General features: G+C 53.2%; 1 protein-coding gene across 7 annotated transcripts in view; it reads right to left on the bottom strand.

Moving 5' to 3' along the window:
- Positions 1-22,616, bottom strand: part of wts (serine/threonine-protein kinase warts) — a 142,437-nt gene that overhangs the window by 53,134 nt on the left and 66,687 nt on the right. For 4 of the 7 annotated variants that reach the window (XM_075695008.1, XM_075695005.1, XM_075695010.1 and 1 more), the window contains one exon: positions 14,431-14,732. In XM_075695008.1, the coding sequence (XP_075551123.1) occupies positions 14,431-14,628 (198 nt within the window). In that variant the 5' untranslated portion in view covers positions 14,629-14,732. Of the gene's footprint in view, positions 1-14,430; positions 14,733-14,872; positions 14,957-17,008; positions 17,065-18,121; positions 18,397-22,616 lie in introns of those variants that run through there. The other 3 variants (XM_075695009.1, XM_075695011.1, XM_075695012.1) reach the window with 3 other exon arrangements.

The raw sequence follows: 22,616 nt of genomic DNA, 5'->3' as shown, positions 1-22,616 counted from the left end.
GGGTCACAAGAAGGAAATTTGCAGAAGAATGCAAGCGGTTTGTGGCGCATACTGAAGGTATTGCCAAATAATGGCCGCGCAACGAGGGATGGAACGAAAGATGTTAGGCACGATGCCAAGAGACGCGAAGTAAGCTATGGCGATTGGAGAGCAAACAGGGGTAGGCGATACTGTACTCACAGAGGAAGCAATACAATTCGAAAGGACATGTAGCGCGTATATAGGGCGTGTCGCCGGTGGTCTATTATATTAGACTTGCAGCGTGGGTGCCAAGGCAAGGGGGGCTTATTCGAGGACGGAAAAGAATTGGGGTGGTGCGACGAAGTTCGGAAATTTGCAGGCAAAGAATGGCATCAGCTGGCGCAAGACAGGGGCAACTGCAGGTGGCAGGGAGAGGCCTTCGTCCTACACGCGGTGGTCACAAAACAGGCAGACGATGGCGATGACGATTTGGCGCCGCCATCTTGGACTGCTACACGAACACTTTCAGAGCGACGTCATGGTCACGAAACGTCGAACGCATGCGTGCGACCATCTTATGCATACGAATCGACTTGTTACAGATCGAAAACAGCAGCGTTAACAGCCCAAGACTGGCGCTTCCGTTCACATACACCTACGGTTTGGGGACGCCCCGTCTGAGTAAGCGGCCCTCGATCGTGCCTTCATCCCTGCACCTTTATCACATACGGCGATCCGGCCCAATGTCCCATCTCGTGATGCGCGTGAAGTGGAAGGACAGTTTAGCGTGTTTAGCGTAATAGTGGGCTTAGCGGGATCGAAATGCCTATGCGCAAAACGCTTAGCGACCCATACCGTTTAGCCCGTAAGCATGCTATTTCTCGGATATAACGTGGCGGTCTTTGCCTGGTTTATTTAGTTTACGTAAAACATGGTGGCGGTCCCAGCCGACCGCTTCGAACTGAATTTGGCTTTGTTTTCACAGAATTCACTTCGTTTGTAGCACATGACTGTGCGAATGGCTTTCGCTTAGTATCAGGGTGTCTACCAAGTTGACATTTTCAAAGTCCCTGAATTTTCCAGGTTTTCCCCGAGTGCCTTTGCAATATTTCCTGAGTGACACAGAACTTTGTTTTATGTCAAGACAGTCTCCCTACATCATGTCGCCCAATGGTGTCCCTCTCTAGTAAGCATGTTAAAAAATAAAAAAATAACTTAATCCAGTTTGAATAGTAAGGGGTAGTGTTTATTTTATTCAAAAAGAAAACAGAAGGGAGGGGTTAGTAAAATGCACAGCGAATAAAATATTTTTGAAAGGAAATAGTAAGACCCATTGCAAACTGAGTCGAACATTCTCAACTACGAATAAAAAAAGATGCATACAGAATATTTTCGGATATGAACTATTTCTACCAAGTAATACTGGTATGAGGCCCGAACTTTATCAGAAGTGAGATTCTCTCACAACAGCTGGTAAGTCAACCTCAACTGTCCTGACATACTCAGCCCGCGCACAACACCTCAGTGTTGCGTTTCACTGCTTTAAAGAGTGTTTCTTTTTTTTACTTGGATGAAGGACACCTGCATCTCCATGTCAGCCAACACTGCTTTTAGAGTGCAACCTCCCTCAAAAAATCGGCGGCATGCTTCCTTCCCCGTTCATTTCTCAATGCGTAGGTCCTTTGTCTTCTTGTTCTCCTTAGGCTGCGCATTCGCCACGCGGACTATTTGAAGCATTCTCTTAAGCAATTGTGCAGTCAGCGTCCGATTTTTTCGGACTCCCTAAGGGGTCAACAAAACGTCCAAAAAGATGAATGCATGTCTTTTACAGCCCTTAAGGGTTCAAATCACCACAGGCACGCCGGAAAAAGTTATGAAGGCCTGCCAGTACACTTATTAGGCATATCGGTACTCGTACTGTGACAGAAGATGGCGGGGTGTACGCGTGTATAATTAAGGAATATATACTGTGTCCCGTGACAGTTGCCCATTCCCACACTTGTTATGCTTCACAGCGTAACATTGCTGTTATGCGGTGAAGCTAACTTTCGGAAACTGGCATTATGCAACTCGCCGTGCTTTCCGAACTTCGAAGCCAGCCGCGATGACCACAAAGGCGGTGTCGGTGCCATTGCTGACAGCGGCGAATTCTTTCAATGAAAAAGGGTACAGAACGGCAAGAAGCTTAAGCTAGACCTAGCAATGCCGCGGTGGTGGCTACGACAGCCTGCGGATCTGCGTGCGAGTGTGCCGGTTCGAGGCGGCGAGGTTATCAAAATCGGTTGTGGCTTTTATTAATGACGTTTCGGACCTGCGGTCACGGCAAAAAGTCCGGAAAATCGGACGGCGAAGAGTTCTTGCGTCCGAAATTTCAGAATTCTTATACACTGACCTTATGGGGTACGTACTAGTGCCGCGAAGCAGTCTGAATTATCTGGCGTCCGGAAAGTCGCTCGTTGACTGCACTCTGGCAACTCCTCCAGCAGACGACGCGGTGTCAAAGACCATTTGTTACTATTCCTCTATGTTACTCGGGCCAGCATTACCGTGACTTTGAGTTCCCTTTCAATAAATTTACAGCCAATTTTCCCTGATAGAAGCACAAATTCCCTGAGTATTCCCCGAGTTCCCCCCCCCCCCCCTATGCTACTCAATATCCCTGAGAATTCCCGGTTTTCCCGGTTGGTAGACACCCTGAGTATCGTGCTGCTTCCACGACAGAGTATTATGGATAACCGCGAAGAGTTTTCGAGATCGCTTCACGTTTCGAACGCGTCTAAGCCTATCGAGAGAGATGATGATGATGATGATGGCACCACCTTTGAAATGGGGCAGGGACACATCGTCCCTTCGCCTGCTTGAGTTACTAAAGTATGCTACCAATGTATTCCCTCCCCCCCACCTTCTAGCATTCTTGTATACATATCTTTAATCTTCTCTATCTACCTCGTAACGCCGCCTACGCCAGTAATGGATCTGGTCGTATCAGTCTCTTCCCTTCTTTTTTTCTACCCATACTCTAAACGTCTCTTGCTCCTCTCGACTGCTGACCGGTTGAAACTTCCGTCTACTTTAAATCCAAACGCTTCTCGAAGTTTTACGTTACATGTTGGTCTCATTGGATGAATCCTTTCGCATTCGATTAAGATGTTCTACGTGGTCTGCGGATTGTTGCTGCGCAGAACACGCATACATGCCTCATCTAGTTGCAAATATTTGCTCCGGTATGTCTTTGTCCTTAAACAACCAGCTCGAGCCTCAAATAGCAAGGCACTTCCCTTCGTATTGGTGTAAAAATGTTTCCTTCCAATTTCTTTTTCTCATTCTTGTAAATCTCCACGGTCCTTTTCGTTTCCATTGTTTGCATCCAATTCGCCGTCTCTGTTTCTACCAGTTTCTTGAGCTCTTCCTCCATATTGTGTCGACGCTTTTTAGGTTTAGATACCTGTGCACTTTAGCAGCCCATTTATTTTGATCCGCATTCTTGAGTTTTTCTTCAAAGCTAATTTTGCTCTGTCCTTCTCTGCTTTAAACGACGCCCAAGCCACGTCCCCCTGCACTCCGAAATGGCAGTTCCACCTATCGATGAAGTATAGGGAGATAGGCGCTATGATGGCACATGGCCTCCGACATTGGAGATTTCGGAGGCTATGGCAGACAGCCCGTACTACTGTCACAGAACACCTACGTGCCACTGTTTAGCCGCAGACCGGCAGACATCACAAACACAACGCGCTCCTGGTTTTTTAGTGCGCTGCCACTCGCACTTTCCGGACGTACACACAGACAGAATCACTTAGCTGCACTACATATATGTGAAATTCAAAGCGTAATGTAATGTAATGAAATTCAAAGCGTCCCGCACGTAAACTACGCAACCCCGTTATACTAAAACTCGCTTTCTGCAGAGCTCGTTTGCGGAACGGTAACGCTATCTCCCTTAACCCCGCTATTACGCTAACGTTAAACTAAAGCCGCCCGCCGAGCGGCAGGCGCCGCAGCGACGCGTCTCCCACCCTCCTCGTGCTGCCGTTTACGCAACTTTCCTCCTCCGCGCCGTCTTGTTGAGAGAGGGACATCCCGATAATCTCCCGGCGGCGACATTACACGCAGCCGGTCGTGCCGTGACGGCCCGTTTCCCAATCACGCGAAGCTCACGGCAAACATTCCGCATACCTCGGCGATGACGTCCGTGACACTTGTTCCGCCATCGCCTTTCGCCAATTCAAAACTAGACGCAACGCGGTTCGGGCGTCGCGCGAAGCGGCCGCAGAAAACCGCCGCGGTGATTACGTCGCCGAGCGCAGGTCGGGAGGTTCACTCCGGGCCATTTTTTTTTATAAATAATTTTTTTCTGAGGCTTCCTTGACCGCGGCTGCTACTGCCTGCCGTTCTGCCGAATAGTTTACACGCCCGTCCGCGGGCGGCGAGAATAAGGTGCGACGGTGCGCAAACACTGAGCGACATTACGCGTCGCATACGATCACAATAACGACAACTGTACGCATCGCATTTACTTTTATAGCGTGTAACTTAACGCTCGCGAGAGCTGCATTGCACATATTCGAATGTGCGCTGGATTTCCACATCTTTCTTCTTTTTTTTCGGGGTGACGGGGGGCGGGGGCTAAACTTTGAGCACATTTTCACATAGCCACAGCGGCCCAAACTCGAGAAAATACTTCGAAATCCGTGACGCGATACAGATGTGCCTGCGATGAGGTTTCCGCGCGAACCTTCCCGGACGTAAGTTCGTCCCTCGTTTTCCCTTCTAGTAATCATCAACCTCTCACGGCGAAATTAACGCCGCTCGGGTTCCGAGAGAACGCTTTCGCCAGCCTTCCGTGGTACCGTTGTCAGATGGGAAGAGGACTTGGCAACCAGTGGTCAGCGCGCAGAGCGGCGGCGGAGTGCAGCTCGGCATTCGGTGCCACACTGCTCGCGCAGCCCGCGCCATCGCAAAAAGAAAGGACTCCCGGCCGAGAGAGAAGGCCCCATCGGCGGCGAAAGCGTCTCCCCGGAGCAGCAGCGGTCGGCCCGGCCGGCGCCAGGCGACCGGTTTGCGCGCCCGGGCCGAGCCGCCCATTACTGCCCTGCCAGCGGGCCATACTGCGGGTGGGAGACGCCCGCCGTCCCCTCCTCGGTCGCCGCCGAACAACAGCCCTCGGCCAGCTGCCGCCGAGGTCCACCTCGCCGAAAATTAAATTACCGGACGACGACCAAAGGGGGAGGGAGAGACGGGTTGCGCCTCCACCAACGGCTGCGACGGCGCGAGCGGAAGAGCAGTGCGCGCGGCGACGAGCGACCCTCCTCCGTGCGGGACGGCCGTCGCGATTGCCACTGCTGCCCCTCCTCGCCGGTGCCGCGATAAGAACGCGTGCGTGCCACGAAGTTACGCAAGCGCACGACGACTTGTCCGAGGGGCCCGCCGCAGGGGCAAGGGGGACGCTGCGGTACAGAGTCCCCACGCCCGAAATTAGAAGGCTACTCGGTGCAGCTGGGGCGACGAAACATGTGCTCTTCGGCCTCGCACTTCTCGTCACCGACCCCGTTCTCATCAGCCACAGGCGTGGGAGCCGTTTTTCGAGAAAGAAAGAAGACGAAAGAAGACGATGACTTCGGCAAAGCCGTACAAGCCCCATTTAAATTGAGTAACTGCGCGACGGGGGGGGGGGGGGGGAGGGGGGGACGGACGATCGCGTACCGTTCCACACCGAGGACCGTAATGGAAGCTTGCTACGAGGCGCTGCCAAGTTGCCTGGTTCCGACCCGATGACGCAGAACGACAGCTAATCTGTGTGCGTGTTCCCTGAGAGGGTGCGCAAAGTTAGGCCAAATTAGCACTTTTTGCAGCCGCACGCCGATCCACTGCCTCGTATTTACGTGCTCCGTTTTCCTGGACGTGGCATTTACCCCAACACCGAACACTAAATCTTCCCGTCCGGCAAAACGCATAAGGTAAATACGGGGCAGGGGATTGCAGTTTACGCCTCACACGCAAACGCGGCACGGCAAAGGATACGCGAGAACTGTTCGCACGAGCCAATCGCGGAGCCGGACTATGCCACCAGCGAAGGCGGTCGGCCAATGGCGAGCGGCACTTGGCGAACGAAAAGCTTTGCGAGTTCGGCTCACAGCCGCGCCACTGCGAAAGCGTCAATCTTCCCGACTGCACGTAGCGACAGTAATGCGATGAAGAGGGACCTTCTCGCGTCACCCCACGCTGCAAGAGCAGTTTCGTGTTGCGTTGGGTTCAGCGGAGCATATGCAACTAACGCTATGATAAACCAAACACAAGGTGTAGTTTCTTCAAAGAGGTTGGGTCCCCTCGGCAAGTCCTTCTCTGGGAAGGGCACTGAGGAACCAAAGAAATTAGATAAAAAGCCTCAGCCTTCTTCTCAGTCTTCAAAATGTGCAAGAGCAGTTTGCTATTCATTCCAGTAACAAGCCGGGCGCACAGTGCTCGAGAGGCAGCCTACGTGGGTGTGACAACGTATTCGTCGGGCTCCCGAGTAGTCCTCGCCGTCGCAAACAGTCGGGCCCGATTACTGGCGTCGGGCTCCATCACCACACATTCATCCGAAGCTGCAGAGGAGGCAGCCATTGCGCTCGCTCTCATCTCTACGTCTGCAACTAAAATTACTTCCCACTCAAAATCCGCCCTATCGAATTTCGCCAAAGGCCTGGCATCCCGCACCACGGCCCGGTTTCTACGCTTCTTGCCCACCCCACCCGCCCCGCGACCCTCATCTGGACCCCCGCGCACGCAAGCCTCCCGGGTAACGAGGAGGTCCACTCCCTCGCCCGAGGTCTTATTTTCCGGGCCGGAGTCCGACCCCTCTGCCAGCCCGGGAGCGTCTGTTTACCTTTGCAGATATACTTACTCACTACCGAGGCACCCGGCGTGTTTACGCACCGCCAGCTCCCTCCCTAACCCTAACCCAAGCCTCCCACTGGCGTCGACTTCATCCCTACCCTATTCTCCTTCGTGCCCGATACCCCGATCAGTGCCTGTCCTCCCGTAAGCTCTGCGGGAAACCGGGAGACTTTCTTCCCATCAACCTCAGGTGCCCTACTTTCCCGCACCCTCCACCCCCCAACCACGGCGGAGACATACTGGGAGACCATATCCTGGCCAGCTCCGCCGCTACAGACCAGCGCCGGATCATCGCCGACGCCCTGACGCGATTAGCCCTCCAAGGCCACTCCTTTGCTCCATAAGGGCGGACCCCCAAGCGCTGCCTCGTGCCACGTAAGAGAGATAGTGCCCCCCCCCCCCCCCCCCCACGCTTATCTGGCAATAGATGTCTTCACCACCACTACCACAGCGCTCGGATTACACTTGAAAGCGCAGAATGTCGAGCTGCTCGCATGTCTCTTTCTTTTTTTTTTTGACCTCAGCGGTACACGTTCTCGCAGGTTCCGCGAAAAGGCTGTGTTTTCGCTTACTTAATACTTAAGGCAAGTAAAATAGAACAGCGGCGTGTTCGCCGCATTTGGTAGTCTAGGCTGCAGATACCGAAGCGCTGCGGCCCGGCTCCTTCCGAGGATTCGCGTGCCCCATCAACTTCTCGCCCCTACTGTATATACGCGGCTTCCCTTAGCCCGACCTTGGCGGGACGCGCACACTTAAACGGGCTCGAATTATCCCAGCACGGAAATCAAGGTCGCGTCTGCAACTTTCATCGCCTCGAGAATGTGGAAATGGCTGTCGATACACGCCGCGCGCGTTGTCGCAAACCGCGTTCTGCGAGCGCAATCTTTGGCGGAGGGAGAGAATAAACTTTATGGAACCGACACGTATAGCTACGGTCGTGCTTGTACGGCGGCGCCCGTCCTATATGAGGCACACCTCTTCCGAAGCAACCTCGGCCAGCGCCTACACCAAACTGAAGGCTCGGCCAATGCAACAACCTGTCGTGTGCGCGCCGCGATAGCCAAGTGGATACAAGTCGCTTCTGAATTAGTTAAATGTGGTGCGTCTTTCTTTCTTTTGTACTTCACTATACGTGTGTTCTTTACCTGCTCACCTTTCTTTTTTCATTCCACAAGCGGTGATTTTTACATTCTCGCCAGAAGTCTTTATGGCATCGCATAAGGCTCTAATATCGACTGTCGCGCTGCCACCGACTGTCTGCAAGGGTACAGGAATCCCGTCAAGCTTGTCGATTGACAAAGCTTTTTGTCCCTATTCCCTGCGTTTCTGGTGCATGAAGTGCACGAATAAAACTACATGCGTCACTGCGCTGCACAGTTCGAGGCTTCGATCGCGGCCGCATTTCCATAGGGACGAAATGAAAAAAAAAAAGACGCTCGTGTACTAAGGTGCACTTTAGGTATTCCCCGGGTGGTCAAGATCATTTCAGAGCCTTCCACTACGGCGTGCCTCATAATCCCATTGCGGTTTAATTTGGTACGTACGAGACCCAAGAACGTAACTTCAACCCGTGCATTCCTTTTCTCCCTTTCGGGCGCAGTTATTGAGCCAACAAGTTAAACTAAATCTTCGCACATACGAGGAGCGCACAGCAATAAAAGAGAAACAGCATAACCCAGGAACCTTCGTATACGCAGGGCACTGATGTCCTGAACTAATTATTTCTTGTTTGGAAAACTCCCTATTAACATTTATACAACATCGCTGACGCACACGCGAGCAGGGGACGTATTCTGAAACGTTCGCCGCCGCGAAAGTTTCGCCCTGGCCACGCCTCCGCCGTTGCGGCGCGCTCTGAATGGCTGCTTTGACAAAACCGGAAATTCAGGTGGCGCAAGTGAATTTCCGGTTTTGTCAAAGCAGCCATTCAGCGCGCGCCGCAACGGCGGAGGCGTGGCCAGGGCGAAACTTTCGCGGCGGCGAACGTTTCAGAATACGTCCCCAGGACACTGCTACCGCCATTGTCTCGCTGACGTGCTAATCACAACGACCACGTCCCACTTAGGTGCTGGTGCAAAGATGGCGGCAGCGACCATTATTAATAGACAGTGGCTCTTACTTCATAATCTTGCTATAGGCTATAGTTGGTTCATCATGAACCCGCTGATCCCCCATTTCTTTATTTGGCCTTCTTCTGTCCTCGTTTTCTCCTGCGCTGAAAAAAAATTTCCTCCTGCATATATTTATTATTTTGCTTTCAATGAGAACACAGTAACGCAAGTTTCTATAAGCGCCGCGTAACTGCATATGACGTCATAATATGTCGCTATGCTGCTGCCTCAATACCGCCACTTTTGCGTGATTCCGTAAACGCCAGCTGCTATGCTCCACGTCACAAGTCGCTTGCTGCACTTCGGAAGCTCGAAGACTCCTCATCCCCGAGATATTGTCGCGAAGACAATGTAACGCGGCCTTCTTTGCTGTCTTTCGGGGAATTTTGTGGGGTCCTTGACGCGGGGCAAACCTTTGTACCTCGACGGCGCCGCGGACAGTGCTGCCGCGCGGCCGCCGCCCCCGCCGCACCTGACGTCACACCTGCACATGTCGCGTCGTCTTCTCACGCTCGGCTGTCAAAGGCCAATTAGTTATGGTCAGAGTGCTTTTGTGTACGGAGTGTTGACGCGACCATTTCTTGACCCCTTGAACTCTGCCGCTTATTGGATGATGTCGGCTTGCCTGATTGGTCTGAGTAACGAAGTAGCCCATTGGTGGAGAAAAGTGTCTCTTGGATGCTGGGGAAACTTATTTAAGGAATAGTTTGGGGTAGTTTAGGAGAGCAAGTAGACAGCAGCAGACGGCGCATCTTCACCAGGGGAGACCAGGCCGGTCAGGCAGGCCGACGACGACGGGTATGACATCGTTTTGCTTGTAGATATTTTGTACAGTTTAAACTTAAGGTAAATACCAAGAGAATAAATCTAGTTGTTCAAATGCTACTCTCGTCGTCGTACCTGCGGATTTGGACTTCCCCTGCCAGAGCTCATCCCCATTCATCTTCCGTCTCCCTGGTGAGTTGATGCGTCAGATATCTCACGGCTGCGTCACTTCGCTACAATATGTTCGTCCGCGTTGCGTCGCCTACTAAGCGGCTACATTCGCGGTATACAACGCGCACGAGCGAAGATCCCAAAATGTGACGTAGCGCTCTAACGTATCATGTACCAACAAAACACTCCCTTGTGCCGCCATCAATCAGACCCGCGGAACTGCACTCCGCTGCGCATGGATACTGCAAGTGTACGCATCGTGCCTTCGCCAGTGCTGCAAACAACTGGCGAGCATAGAGTGAACTAGGACACTCTAACCGGCGCACCGACAGGCTACCATCGACCCATTGGCGCTGCTTGGAGCTGCGCCAATGAAACTCGACCAATTCCAGAATCAAGAAAAAGCTTCTCGTGGCCTAGTGCGCAAGACACACTTGTAACTGAAGGTAGCGCCAAATAGACACAAAATGCGCATACACAGAGCCAACAGGGTGCACTCCACGTACGGTGGGGGAGGGGGGGGATAAAAAAGGAAAGAAATAGCTAGCTTCTACGTCACGGATGTTCAAGCTCCTGGGCATGGTCAACAAATACTGACGGACGGACGGCAGGAGATGAAGACGTACGGACCCGAGGGTTGTCGGAGAAAACGAAGAGCACTTTCACGCACGAGTGGATAAGGCCAACCACTGGCACGGACTCGTCCAATAAAAATGAAGAAAAAAGGACAAAAAAAAATGGAGGAAGGAATCCGACCATGTAGTTAATCGCATTTACCAGCCACTGGACGCCTACGAAGACCGGGGAATTCCAAGTTGCAGAGACTGAACCGGGCCTTCCGCAGTTGCCAACCCTGAGAGGTTGCAGAACCATTCTGGTATCACTCCAGTTTCCTGTACATAATGAACGGGTCTGCAGAGGGATGATGCCGATGAGACACTAAGGCGAGAAATCCCCGACCTAAAACGCACCACGCGAAATTGTTCCCCGTACGCACTTCCTCCTCGCATACCAAAAGGGAGGCATAGTGTGGCGGGGAAGGGGTGTGTGGCGGTGCAGACAGGAAAAGAAAAAGAAACGATAAATGTGGGCACGTGCCTGCCGCGGCACGCGCCGCTCGCGCAGCCGGTGGAGGCTGCCCACACGGGCTGCGGCGGGGAAGGCCGCTCGAAAGACGCAGGCGAGAAGCCACGGCTCGCACAAAAGGGCCAGAGGAACTGCGGAGGGACACCAGGAAGGTCTGCTCTGTGACTCGGCGGGGGCAGATTCGGGGCGCACAACAAACAAGGAGCAAACGGGACGCGCATAGATCTTTTTGCAATCCCCGGGATGCCTTCGCTAAATATCCACCTCCGTGCCCCCCCTCCCCCCTCCTCGAGGAGTGGGGAGCGGGGGTAGCCTTTGCCCTCTTCGTCCGAAGAAGGAACGCGAGGGGACGGAGAGACCTTTCTCCGTCCGGCTGCCAGAGCGGTCGCCGGCTGTCGGAGGAGAGCGGCCACGAAGGCACGCCCGGAATGCGCCCAGCGCCGCCGCTGCCCCCCCTCCTCCCTCACACCCCACCCGGCGCAACAGCGCTTCCTTTTGTTGCCGCGGTCTGTCGTGGGCGTGGTGGCCTCCCTCTTCGTCGGCCGCGCAGAAACCAAGGGGGCCTGCTCGAGGCGCGCACGCGACCTTGAGGATGGAGCGAAGAAGGCAGGGAGGAGGAGAAGACGACGACAGCAGCAGCAGCAGCATCTCGGCGGCGGCAGGAGGCGACCGCAGCCGAAACGTCCCTCGCGGCGCCAGCGCTGCCCCAGCGGATCGGCGGGAGAGGGGAGCCTCTCTTTTGGCGGCAGCTTCTCGCCGCCGGCTGGTCGCTCGCGTCCGCACCCTTCCGCCCCCGGGCGGGCGACTCGCAACGCAGCTGACACCGTTCCGCGAAGGCGCCGACACAAAAGGGCCATCGCCGAGCGCTCGCTGTCGCCGCGACGCTTCGGCCGCGGTACCGCGATTCGAGACGGGCACACATTTTCGTACCAGCGCGATGGCACGCTTGTCACGCGCAACGGTCGCCGTCGAAGCCGCCGACGTCGAGCGCCTCGCGCTCGAACGCGACGGCGTGCGCGTCACGGAGCATGGCCGCACGGCGAAAGCGGCCAGCGCTCGGAGATTTGCCAAGCATGACGTCACCCGGGCAGGCTGGAGAAATTACTGGCAACGCATTTCCTCGCGGGGGCCGTGCCAGGAAGTCTCGCCGAGGCAGCGTGTGACGCTCGGCGGCGTCTGGCACTAATCTGGCCCGAACCCCGAGCCGCTGGAAACGCAAAGGAGGATCGCTTTGGAGTCAATTTTTTTAAGTTTTTCGCACCGGAAGTTCGGGAGGCGAACGCCGCCGGGCGCACAAAGGAAGGCAAGCAGGAGTGCGGGGCTTTGGGTGCGCAATGACGCTTATGCGCGCCATTTCTAAAGCTTCGTACGAAACTGAGTTGCATTAATAAATTACGTTTGCGCCGTAGCAAAGCCGCTAGCGTCGGAGCCGCTTTGCTACGTCGGAGGAGGCTCGCCAGGCCAGGAAAGCGGTAATGACAAAACACAAATGACAACGTCGCACTAAGTTGCCACCGGTTCCCGCGGTGATCTCATGAATTTCGGCAGCGCCTGGCTTGAGCTCTAGCTGATCGTTTGTCGGAAAACGATTACGGTGGACGCCGAACACGCACTCAAGCTAGCAAGTGTCGAGGATTATTTGTCGCCAGAATGGCCCGACAACGAGAAAACAACGAGTAGTCCTTCCCGCGATGCATCAACAAAAAAAAAAAAGTTTCTCCCTTCATTTTTTGCGATAATTATTATTTTCCTACTAAACATATGAAAATGTATAGACTCCCAAGAATACGCTGCCAGTTTCGAGTGATTCACTGGTAGTGTTTTGTGTAACTGACGGTGTCCAGCATGAAGAATAAATAAACCGAGGTGGTATTTCTGTATTTTATTTTTTTTTCTCTTGTACAACCGCATCGAGCCTACAGACAATGAAGTCAAGGAATATTAATTGCTCTTTCAGTTTCGATATAGAAAATCAAAAGGAAAAGTGCACAATAAGAAGCTGCCACCAGACGGGGGGGTAGACGAGCCTACATCTTCAGCAATGCACGTATAGGCAACGTGCTGTTCTCCCATCCAATTTCTTGGCTATGAGGGGAGGTGTACAAGATCTAACCCTGGGAGTCGTGGACCAAGGAAATGAACCAGGAAGGAGCGTTACGTCACGCATCAAGCCTAGACAAGCGAACTGTACGCGAAGCCATTCCCTTCTCTCTTTTTCTCCCTCGCAGAGTCGGCCCAACACGCCACCACTGACACTCAGCTATGGGCTGAGAACGTTTAGATGCGGAAAGTTTCATTGCGACAACAATAACGGGGACACCTTAGGCGAATCTCCGCCGTCGCCGTGATGTTCCGTATTAAGACCAACTGCGGTAAGGTCCTACCGCGCCCCAAGAAGCCCGCAATTGCACGCAAAATTGACACGCGACTGGCCGCTCGAGGCACTGTGCGTGTATTCGTGGACTTCTTTCGCGCTTGGAAAAAACACTCTCATGTAGTACGTATCGAGCAACATAAAGCTGTATCGGGACTTTTTCATGTCGGTCTACAAATTTCTCATCGACACTATTAATCTAATTACAATATTTGAGAAGTCGATCAATTATTTAGACTAATTATCTAATTTGGTGGAACGAAAAAAAACATAGTTTCAGTATCTCCAAGCGACGCCAAACAACATTACCTTGGATCTGCCCAGCTACCTGGCATTCGCACATATTTAAACTCTGACTAAAGTTAGCTGGCAAACCCCGTATATGTTGCGCAAAGGTTTGACGCCAGCGCCCATTATGTGCCCACTTTATTCGGCCGTTCTACCGACTAAATGTGCGTGTATCTCAGGGGCGGTGGGGGGGGGGGGGGGGGGCAGGCTGACGAGAGTGCGAACGGTGTGACACAGGGTGCGCGGACACACATAACCAGCGGACGTATAGAAGACACGGGCAGAACGACGCGTGAAATAGCTGTTCATTCTCACAATTCAGCATTTTTCCTCGATGACATAACTTTCACATGCGCTGTGGTCACGTAGTCGATGTCTTTTGTTCTTGTACGCTCATTGTTACTGCGCTACGAGCAGCAAACACCAAAGGGGAGAACATTAACCCCGATTGGAAACGAATACACAAACCGCTTCTTCGTGCAAGTTTCTGTACTCGTTCCCAGTCATCTTGACCCCGCTAATCCGTGTGCCGTATTGTACGTTGACGTGCACCAACTAGCCCAATTACATCGATACGTTTTGTGGTGCGAGAGAGCAACTGATGGCGCACTCTCACACCTATCGGTACACGGATGCATTTTTCGAACGCTTCAACCGTCCCCCGCTCGGTGTGACCTTGTTCAACTGCGTCACGATTTCTTCCGTTGCCGAAGTGCGGGCTCGCCGTGCCACCATCCCCTCCTCCTCTCCCCCTTCGCGGCAGCAGCAGCGCGCGCAGAGGCGAGGAGGAGCACTCACCTCCGAGGAGGCGACGGACGGCGCGTACGAGCCGGACTCGCTGGCCGTGGAGGAGGCGCTCGACCGTCGGTCCCTTCCCTGGTGGGCGAAGGGCATGAGGCTGTTGCGAATCTGCTGGAGCGCCTTCTGGCGGTACTCCTTGTGTGCCGGTGCCCCCCCGGGCCCACCGCCGGGGGGCTCGCCGCAGGGCCGCATCATGCCCCCTCAGCCCTTCTCAGGGAGGTCCCCCCCCGCTAGGCCCATCGGGTCGGGGACCCCCTCCTCCTCCTCCTCCTCCCCCCAAGGGCGACACCCCGAGAGGCCTGCGGGAAAGAAAATACACACGTTTAGGTGACAAGACCAGCTGGTCAGCACTCGCGGCAGCGCAGCACGCACGATTCTACCTGTCGGCCCATGACTCGCGGACTGACAAGGCCGGCGTGACGAAAGCGGCGCGGCTTACTCGGCAGCGTCTCCATTAGATTCAGTCCGGCAAGGTGGCGAGACAGCACAAGGCACTTCGATCGGTGTCGTCTAGAGAGCCAAGCGTCTCAGCGCTTGCCCGCGAGGTCTTCATCAAGGGGGGGGGGGGGGGGGGGGAGACTGCGCTCGGCGGCGTTCCACTGGACATTCCTTCATTTCTCTTGCGCTAAGACGCAATGGGGACGAAGCACACGATACGAAGCAAACACGAGGTCACGCACGGGTGCCACAAACTGCCAACAATGAAACGGTTGGTACAGTAACATCGGAGTACGAGTTACTGTACTCTGGCAAAGGCTGGTCCACCAGCCGAAAACGTTAACAGGTCTTACTTTCAAAAAACTCGTCTCATTCCTCCATTTACTTATTTATTTACACGCACACACGTGTGTGTATATATATATATATATATATATATATATATATATATGATTTCGCCCGTGCCACGGGCGTAACGTTCAAACATTAAACGTGCAATTTTCGTAAATGTTCCCCTTCCTTACTTCAACTACGCATGCACCGGACCTACAGAACTTTTCCTTGAATGTACACATACATTGCCAACCTTGGTGCCACTGTATGTTGGCTCTTTATGATAGAATATATACACTCGCTCTTCTATAAGCCCTCTGATCCACTCTCTACCTCTACCACGTGAACCGGCTTACCATACTTGCCACACATTCACCTTTAATGCGTAAGCATTCTTTGCATAGTACCCCAGCAAAATTTGTCCGTCCCGTGACGCCTTTTGTCTGCAAAATAAGTGTGTAATTCGTCAAATTAACACCTGTAATCGTTACAACAGTGTAATAGTGGATTGTTGGTAGCGTTAGAAGGAAAAAAAAACGATTTTTGGCCGGGATTCGAACCATGGACCGCACCGTGGCAGGCAGATGTCTGTGTGAGCCACATTGATGGACAGCGTTAGAAAAAAGACAGGAGAAAAAACTGGTCATTCGCCGTCGCCGCATCAAAGTCGCAACAAATGAGGAAAGGAAAGAAGCTAACACATGTAATAGTTATTGTAGTGTAATATTAGACGATTGGTTAAGTTAGAAAAAGAAATGGTGAGGTCGTGGCGTGAACGTCGTAACAAAAAAGGAAAGACGCTAACACATCGAAGCCATTGTAGCGCAAAGAAACACGGAGAAAGAAGACAGGACACCACGGGAGCTTTTACTCTCGGCACCACGAGTTAACAAGTGTGATCGCCATAATAATGTAATAGTACATGATAAGTTACGTTAGAAAGAAAAACAAGAACAAAAAAACTGGTGACGCCGCTGACGGCGCGTCAGGGTCGTAACAAATAAGGAAAACAAAAAGAAAGAAAGCTGTTGGGTGGCAAAAAAAAAAAGAAAGTTGAGACCGCGTTTCGGCTCAGATGACACGATATGCCTGCAAAATAAATGCATAATTGGTCAAGATAACACACGTAATCGTTAAAGTAACGTAATAGTTGATGATCTATAGCGCTGAATAGACATGCATACGCTAGCTAAATAATAAGCAAAAGCAAAGTAGCAGCCGAGCCAAAGAATGCTTACGCATTAGTGCAGAATATCTGTAGAAATTTTTCCACTTTGACATTCCTAGCGCTAACCGCTTTAAAAAATGCAATTCAAATTCATGCTTCAGCAGTGTGGAATGTTTTAATGTAAGCGCCGTAGTCCGTAAGATATTCACGCTTTTCTTTTGCACAGCTTAAACAGATTCGAATGAGACTACGAGAAAGGGTGCTGTCAACGCGTCCAGCTGCTTCGCTTCCGTAAGCCTTGCTTTCGGCGCTACAGAAAAGTGTTCGCGAGCGTAACACCAGAGGCGCAAGCAGCTTCCTGGAATAGGCTGACGTGGCTTTGTTTCTGCCTCGGAGTGGCTGGCGCCAAGAGATTTCCCCGAGCCGCGGCAACCCGAAGCTCCGGTCGACAATACAAAACAGTATCCCCGTTGAGGTGACTTCTCGGCACAACACGAGCACGCCGCAGTGAAAGCAGCTTCGGTTTTGCCGGGAGAGAGAGAACGGACATCCTCCCAGAAAGTAAGTCAAGAACGAGGGATTCGGAGGCGAAAGCTAAAAGCTTGCGCTCGTTGATTCGACCACGAGGAAACGTACTATTACGTAAAACTCTTGCTTGGGCTAGTTGGTTCATGCTTGAAGTAGTAAAGGCAAGGCGCAGAAGACCAGGACTCGAGAAGAAGAACACAAACGACAGGACCGGTCCTGTCGTTTGTGTTCTTCTTCTCGAGTCCTGGTCTTCTGCGCCTTGCCTTTAGTACTATTACGGCCGCATTCTGCGGCACCCGAAACGCAGACGGCCACGTTCGACTACGCTTTTAGCGCGTCAGATGCTCCGAATGACCTTGCCGGGAGGGCAGAACACAATGACTAGCGCGCTATCCGCGCTATGCGGCTAGAAAAGGTTGTTTCTCTGCATTTCTCCTCGCTAGGCCGACGGCAAAGGAGCACTGCTATTTAAATGTCCCTCTAAGGACGCGCCCGCAGGCAGTCGCGGGGTGCAAGCACGCCAGTCACAATGCGAACAAAGGCCCCGACACAAGAAAGCTCGACGAGTGGGAAATAACGGTGGGGCGAGCGAACGTGGAAAAAAAGAAATAAAAGAAGTCTAGGCAGATCTGCGCAGACTCGGTGTACAGGCACACGGCCGAGAAGGAACGTCGGATGCTCGCGCCGCTGCTTGACCGGAAAACGACGGCGGTGCGGTGGAGTCTTCTACGTCGTTGCAGCGCGGGCTCGCTGGTACGGCGCCGTCTTGGAATACCGGCGAGGTACAAACGCCCAAACGAGATACGAACGAGAGAAGACGCACGCGTCGCTACGAGTACAGCCGTCGTCGGCTTAACCCGAACAATGAAGACACACCTCTAGCGTATACCAGCTTCAACGAAGTAGGCCGTACAGGGCAAATATCGAACGGCGCATTGGCCAGGGCATTCAATGCACCCCAATTACGCATCTGCAGCAGCAGCATGTGCAGAAGAAGCCCTGCAGCGCAGCATTTGGAAATACGTTATCGCTGCCGGAAGTTAGCGCCGTGTCGGTGCGTTCCCGGGCTATTCTCGCGTCTCGGCATGTTGTTTTGCGCCGCCCTAGTTAGTATTGCAAGGTAGCCACGGCTACCACTTGCCGTGCTTTACGAGACTTCCGGCGCTCGTTCCGGCGACAGCAGAGAGAGAGAGAGAGAGACTAGAGAAGTACTTTCCCTACCTTTCTGGCGTCAACGCAACGCTTCGCACTCGCCCTCAGTCGCGCTCCCTTCACACCGATGACGGTTCGCGTTACACGGCCCCCGCCTCCGGAGTGCAATCTCATCGCGGCGCGCTTCGAGCAAGCGCCAGCCGCTGCCGCTCGAACAGCCCCACTTAAACTCGGCGAGCGCGCGCGTGGGTGTGTGTGTGCACGCGTGCAGTACGCACCCACGGCGGCGGCACGCACTGCGGCGGCACGCGGCTTCGCGTCACCTCCGAGCCTCGCGCACGTGCCAGCGTCTGACGACGGCGACTTGCTGCGTCACTGGACGCGTTTTTCGCCGGGGCGAAAACGCGCGCAGGTTCGCCAGCTGCGACGAGGTGACGTCAAGACCGGGGCCCGCTATGTACAGCCAGCCGCGGTTGTATACCGGCGGCAGACTGGACATCTGTGAATGCCGCGTGACCAAAAAAAAAAAAAAAAAAAGAAAGTCATCGCGCAGGACATGCCCCGCGCTACGAAATTTCGCCACCAGTTCCATCGACAAGCGCGTGCTTCCAGAGATTGAGGGAGAAGTAGTAATAACGCGAGCAGCGTGCGCCTTCTGAAAAAAAGAAAAATAGTTGCGCCCTCATTGATGAAATAATTGCACAAGTATAAAAACAAAGTTGGCTAGGAAAATTGAGCGGTGCCAATTATCCCGTTTCGAACGCAACGCAATCCGTTCCGCCCAACTCGAGCAGACCCGATGCCTTCTGCAGCCATACTTTCTTTCACCGGGCCCGGCACAGACACGATGTGCCTCCCCTATTCCGGCGAACCCGTCGCCCTTTCTTCCACAGCTCGCACGGCCCAGACAACGAGCCCCTCTGCCTACTTGCACGCCGGGTCGGTGCCGTTCCGCCCAGCTGACGTTCTAGCTCTCAAAAAAGCTGGGTCGACGAGAGCGTTAACACGAAGCAAGCGGGGTCCCACCTCGCGACCGCGCATTCCGTCACCAAGTTGTTCCCGGTTCTATTTTACAGGCACACTCTATCAGAGACGCCACCCCCCTCCTCAGGGAGCCTATTGGCAAGCGCTGATTTAGGGTGGCGACATCAAGATTTTGACCGCTAGTTACCACCGAATTTAATGAGTAGCCATTTTTGTCCCGACTCTCGCTAGAAGTCGCGGCGCATTCCTGTTCTTCCTTTTTTTTTTTTTGTCACCCTCTGATGTACCCATGTTGGCACGCGCTCTATTAAATTTCTTTTAGTTTTACACCAATGGGCACGCGAAACCTGTATGCAACTTTATTACACAAGCTGCCCTTTCCTTTTATTTTACCTCATCAAACTTCTATTTCGCGCCCTGCGACACGCATACAGCAACAGGTTATAAGGCACGGAGGCGTGCCCGTGGTGTAGTGCCATCTCACGCCAAAAATGTGAACTGCGTTAAGCACTGTCGTTACCCTCCACTTGTACGTATAATACATAAAGGGTGTTTTTTTTTTTCGAAGTGTGCTGTAACAAATACTTACCAGCCCGCTTAACTAAGAACGTAGACGTGCCATGTAGTGCACTGAGGCACGCTATATCTCTGGCTGCTAAGGCCAATGTTCATCGCACAAGAAGTTTCACGTCCCCCAGGGTGGCGGGACGTGAAACGTGGCTGGTGTCTCGCCACTTTGCGTCCCGCATCTTATAACTTGTCGGAACGCTTAGCGCGCCAATCCAGCTGGCGGCGCCAAGTGCGCTTACAAGGGCTGTCGCCACCCAAAAACGGAGCGTCGCACGTAGGCTCCCTCCCTCGCCCTACATTCGGGCGCATCTGCCAACGGCGGCGGAAACAGCGCGTGCGCGGGGCCTTCGGGTGTCCAGTGGCGGTGTCCCTCGTGTGCTGCGCTCCCGGCGAGTGCGCACGATGCACTCGGCTCCTCGTGCCGACATCGGGCGAGCCGCTCTCGACGCCCGACGGTGCAGTCCGGCCGACAAGCCTTTCGCGACCGTCGCGACACGCGAGGCGAAAGTAAATTACGCTGTCCACATGCCAAACGAGGAGCTGCTTGAAATAGCAGGAGCAATAATAAAGCGAACCCCCCACTAGCGTTGTATGTGTTCCGGAACGCCGTTCGATCGTGGTGCCGTCATCGTCAAGTTCTCCGTTCGCATTCTCATCGAAAGTAGAAAAAAAAAAACAAAAATCGCATCAATGCCAGAGGCGCGCTTCACAGTCCGACGCTACACCGGCGCGCGCGCGAGCGTCGGAGCGTGCGTCGAACTGTAGACGCCGTTGTGCTCGACAACGTACCGCAACGTGCGCGCGTACGTCAGACTAAATTAAAGGTTGCAAACGAGACGTGGCGCTGCTCGACCGACACGCTAGGGGGCGCGTTTTAACGCGATAGCGTTAAGGAGCTCGTGTCACAGAAAAGCCGGTGTCGTCGGCGTCGGCGTCCGCGGCGTTGGCCGTGAGCGATAAATCACGGCAGGCACTTCATAAATAAAAAGCAACTTCCAAGATGGGCTGGGTGGGAATCGAACCAGGGTCTCCGGAGTGTGAGACGGAGACGTTACCACTGAGCCACGAGTTCGATGCTTCAAAGCGGTACAAAAGCGCCTCTAGTGAACGCGGTGTTACCTTAGAAACTAGCTGTTTCTAAGGCTCAGGCGTGCGTCGCTTGCTGAGGCGCACATTTCGTTGTCGCGCCGAACGCTGCGTTGCGCGACGCTCACCGCGTCCGATGCGGGGCGCGTAGTCGTTGCGCCGTAGCCCGATACCCCTTGGCGGGTCGACGGGAACGCTGTCGCGTTCCACTCTTGAAGGCGAAGCTCAAGCGTCCTCCAATTTTAACATCGAAGCTGTATATAGGTACCGTCCGAGCGGTTGTCGATGTACGTACGTACGTGTACGCGTCGCGTCGACACGGAAAAAGTTTGCGTCTCCAGTTTGTTGCGAATGCTGTGTAGCTCTGAATCTAATGTAGTTATCTTGGAAAAATATCACACTGCAGTTGGCCACTACGATGACTATCATTACGCCGCGTTTCATTTACTTGTCATAATTAGCTTACAGCACAATTGCCGTCTGCTGTCAATAGATAGCCGCCTGCGGAGGCAGCATGCCTACAGAAAGCGGCTGTAACTCTTGTTTTATCGAAACCATCCCGAAGCAAATTATATGACAATTAGCCGCTAGGGCGACTCCACCATTATACACCGGGCTACATCTACTCTTCATGATTACGTAGTTCCCAGTGAAATTGTAAATATTGTTACGCGAACGAAGGATTAAGAACTGGAGACTATTTACGACGTACACTTACAAAGGATAACTGCAGCGCTGGCCAGTACAACCGACAGCTCGAGAGCCAGAGAGCGATCGTCGTCTTCGCCGGGGCGGCGCCCGCGTGCATCGGCCACGAGAAACGCGCGATATGCATCTATCATTATCCCCGGCGGCGGAAGCACCAATGTCGCCGATAACAGGGGAGTGGTACGGTTTGAGGCGGAAGACATGCACAACGTCAGTGGAATTCGGGGCAGATGCGGCACTGGTACTGACTGGGGCGATTTCGTGCGAAACTGGAGTCACGGCACGCAGCACTCGACACGGGCCCGTGTGCCGAGACAATATTGTGGAATTCCCGTCTGCCATGCGGCGGCAGTACTTGCACACGTCACCACTTCGTAAAAGAATTAGAAGAAATCGCTCCACAATCAAAAGATGTGTTCGTCGTCTGTGTCCTTCGATAATAATAATAATACATACATACATACATACATACATACATACATACATACATACATACATACATACATACATACATACATACATACATACATACATACATACATACATACATACATACATACATACATACACATACATACATACATACATACATACATACATACATACATACATACATACATACACTGATGTGACGATTGACGTAAAGCCCACCACAGCTTCGCTCCTCGTCTTTCTTCAAAGAGTGGAAGGACTGATGAATATTTCTTTGTTCATCTCATCTGCATGTTTTACAATTACCACCGACTCCCGCCCCCTGCTTAGGTTAATGATGACGATCAGGTGCCTGAAAGATGGCACATCCTTGTGATTCAAGTCGCTTCTATTAGTCACGCCTTTTTATCATCGCGGATATTTCAGTTTAGCGCAAACTCTCGTCGTGAAGCACGAATTTTTCTTCTTCTTAAACATCGCCATTTGAAGAGCGGTCGACGTTCCCCACTGCGCATACCGGATGTGTCGGAGTGGGCCTACCGATCAACAAATTAATGGCGTCAGCTGTCGGGCCACTGCCCCGTAGAGACATACAGAATACATTCACCTACGAAAATACGCACGACTCCTGCACACGGACAGTGGGCCCACGGTTCTCGCCCTTCATTATCAAAATGTTCTTCCGCTGACGGAGTACGCGATCTTTATCGGGAGCGGGCGGCAGCTGCATCGCGGTGCCGAGTTCGGCGCCCTCGCATATAAGGCCACATTGAGAGCCACGATG

Source organism: Dermacentor variabilis, chromosome 6 (genome assembly GCF_050947875.1).
Source record: "Dermacentor variabilis isolate Ectoservices chromosome 6, ASM5094787v1, whole genome shotgun sequence".
Lineage (NCBI taxonomy): Eukaryota > Metazoa > Arthropoda > Arachnida > Ixodida > Ixodidae > Dermacentor > Dermacentor variabilis.
The sequence above is the reverse complement of the archived record's forward strand: the minus strand, read 5'-3'. Positions and strand labels throughout refer to the sequence as shown.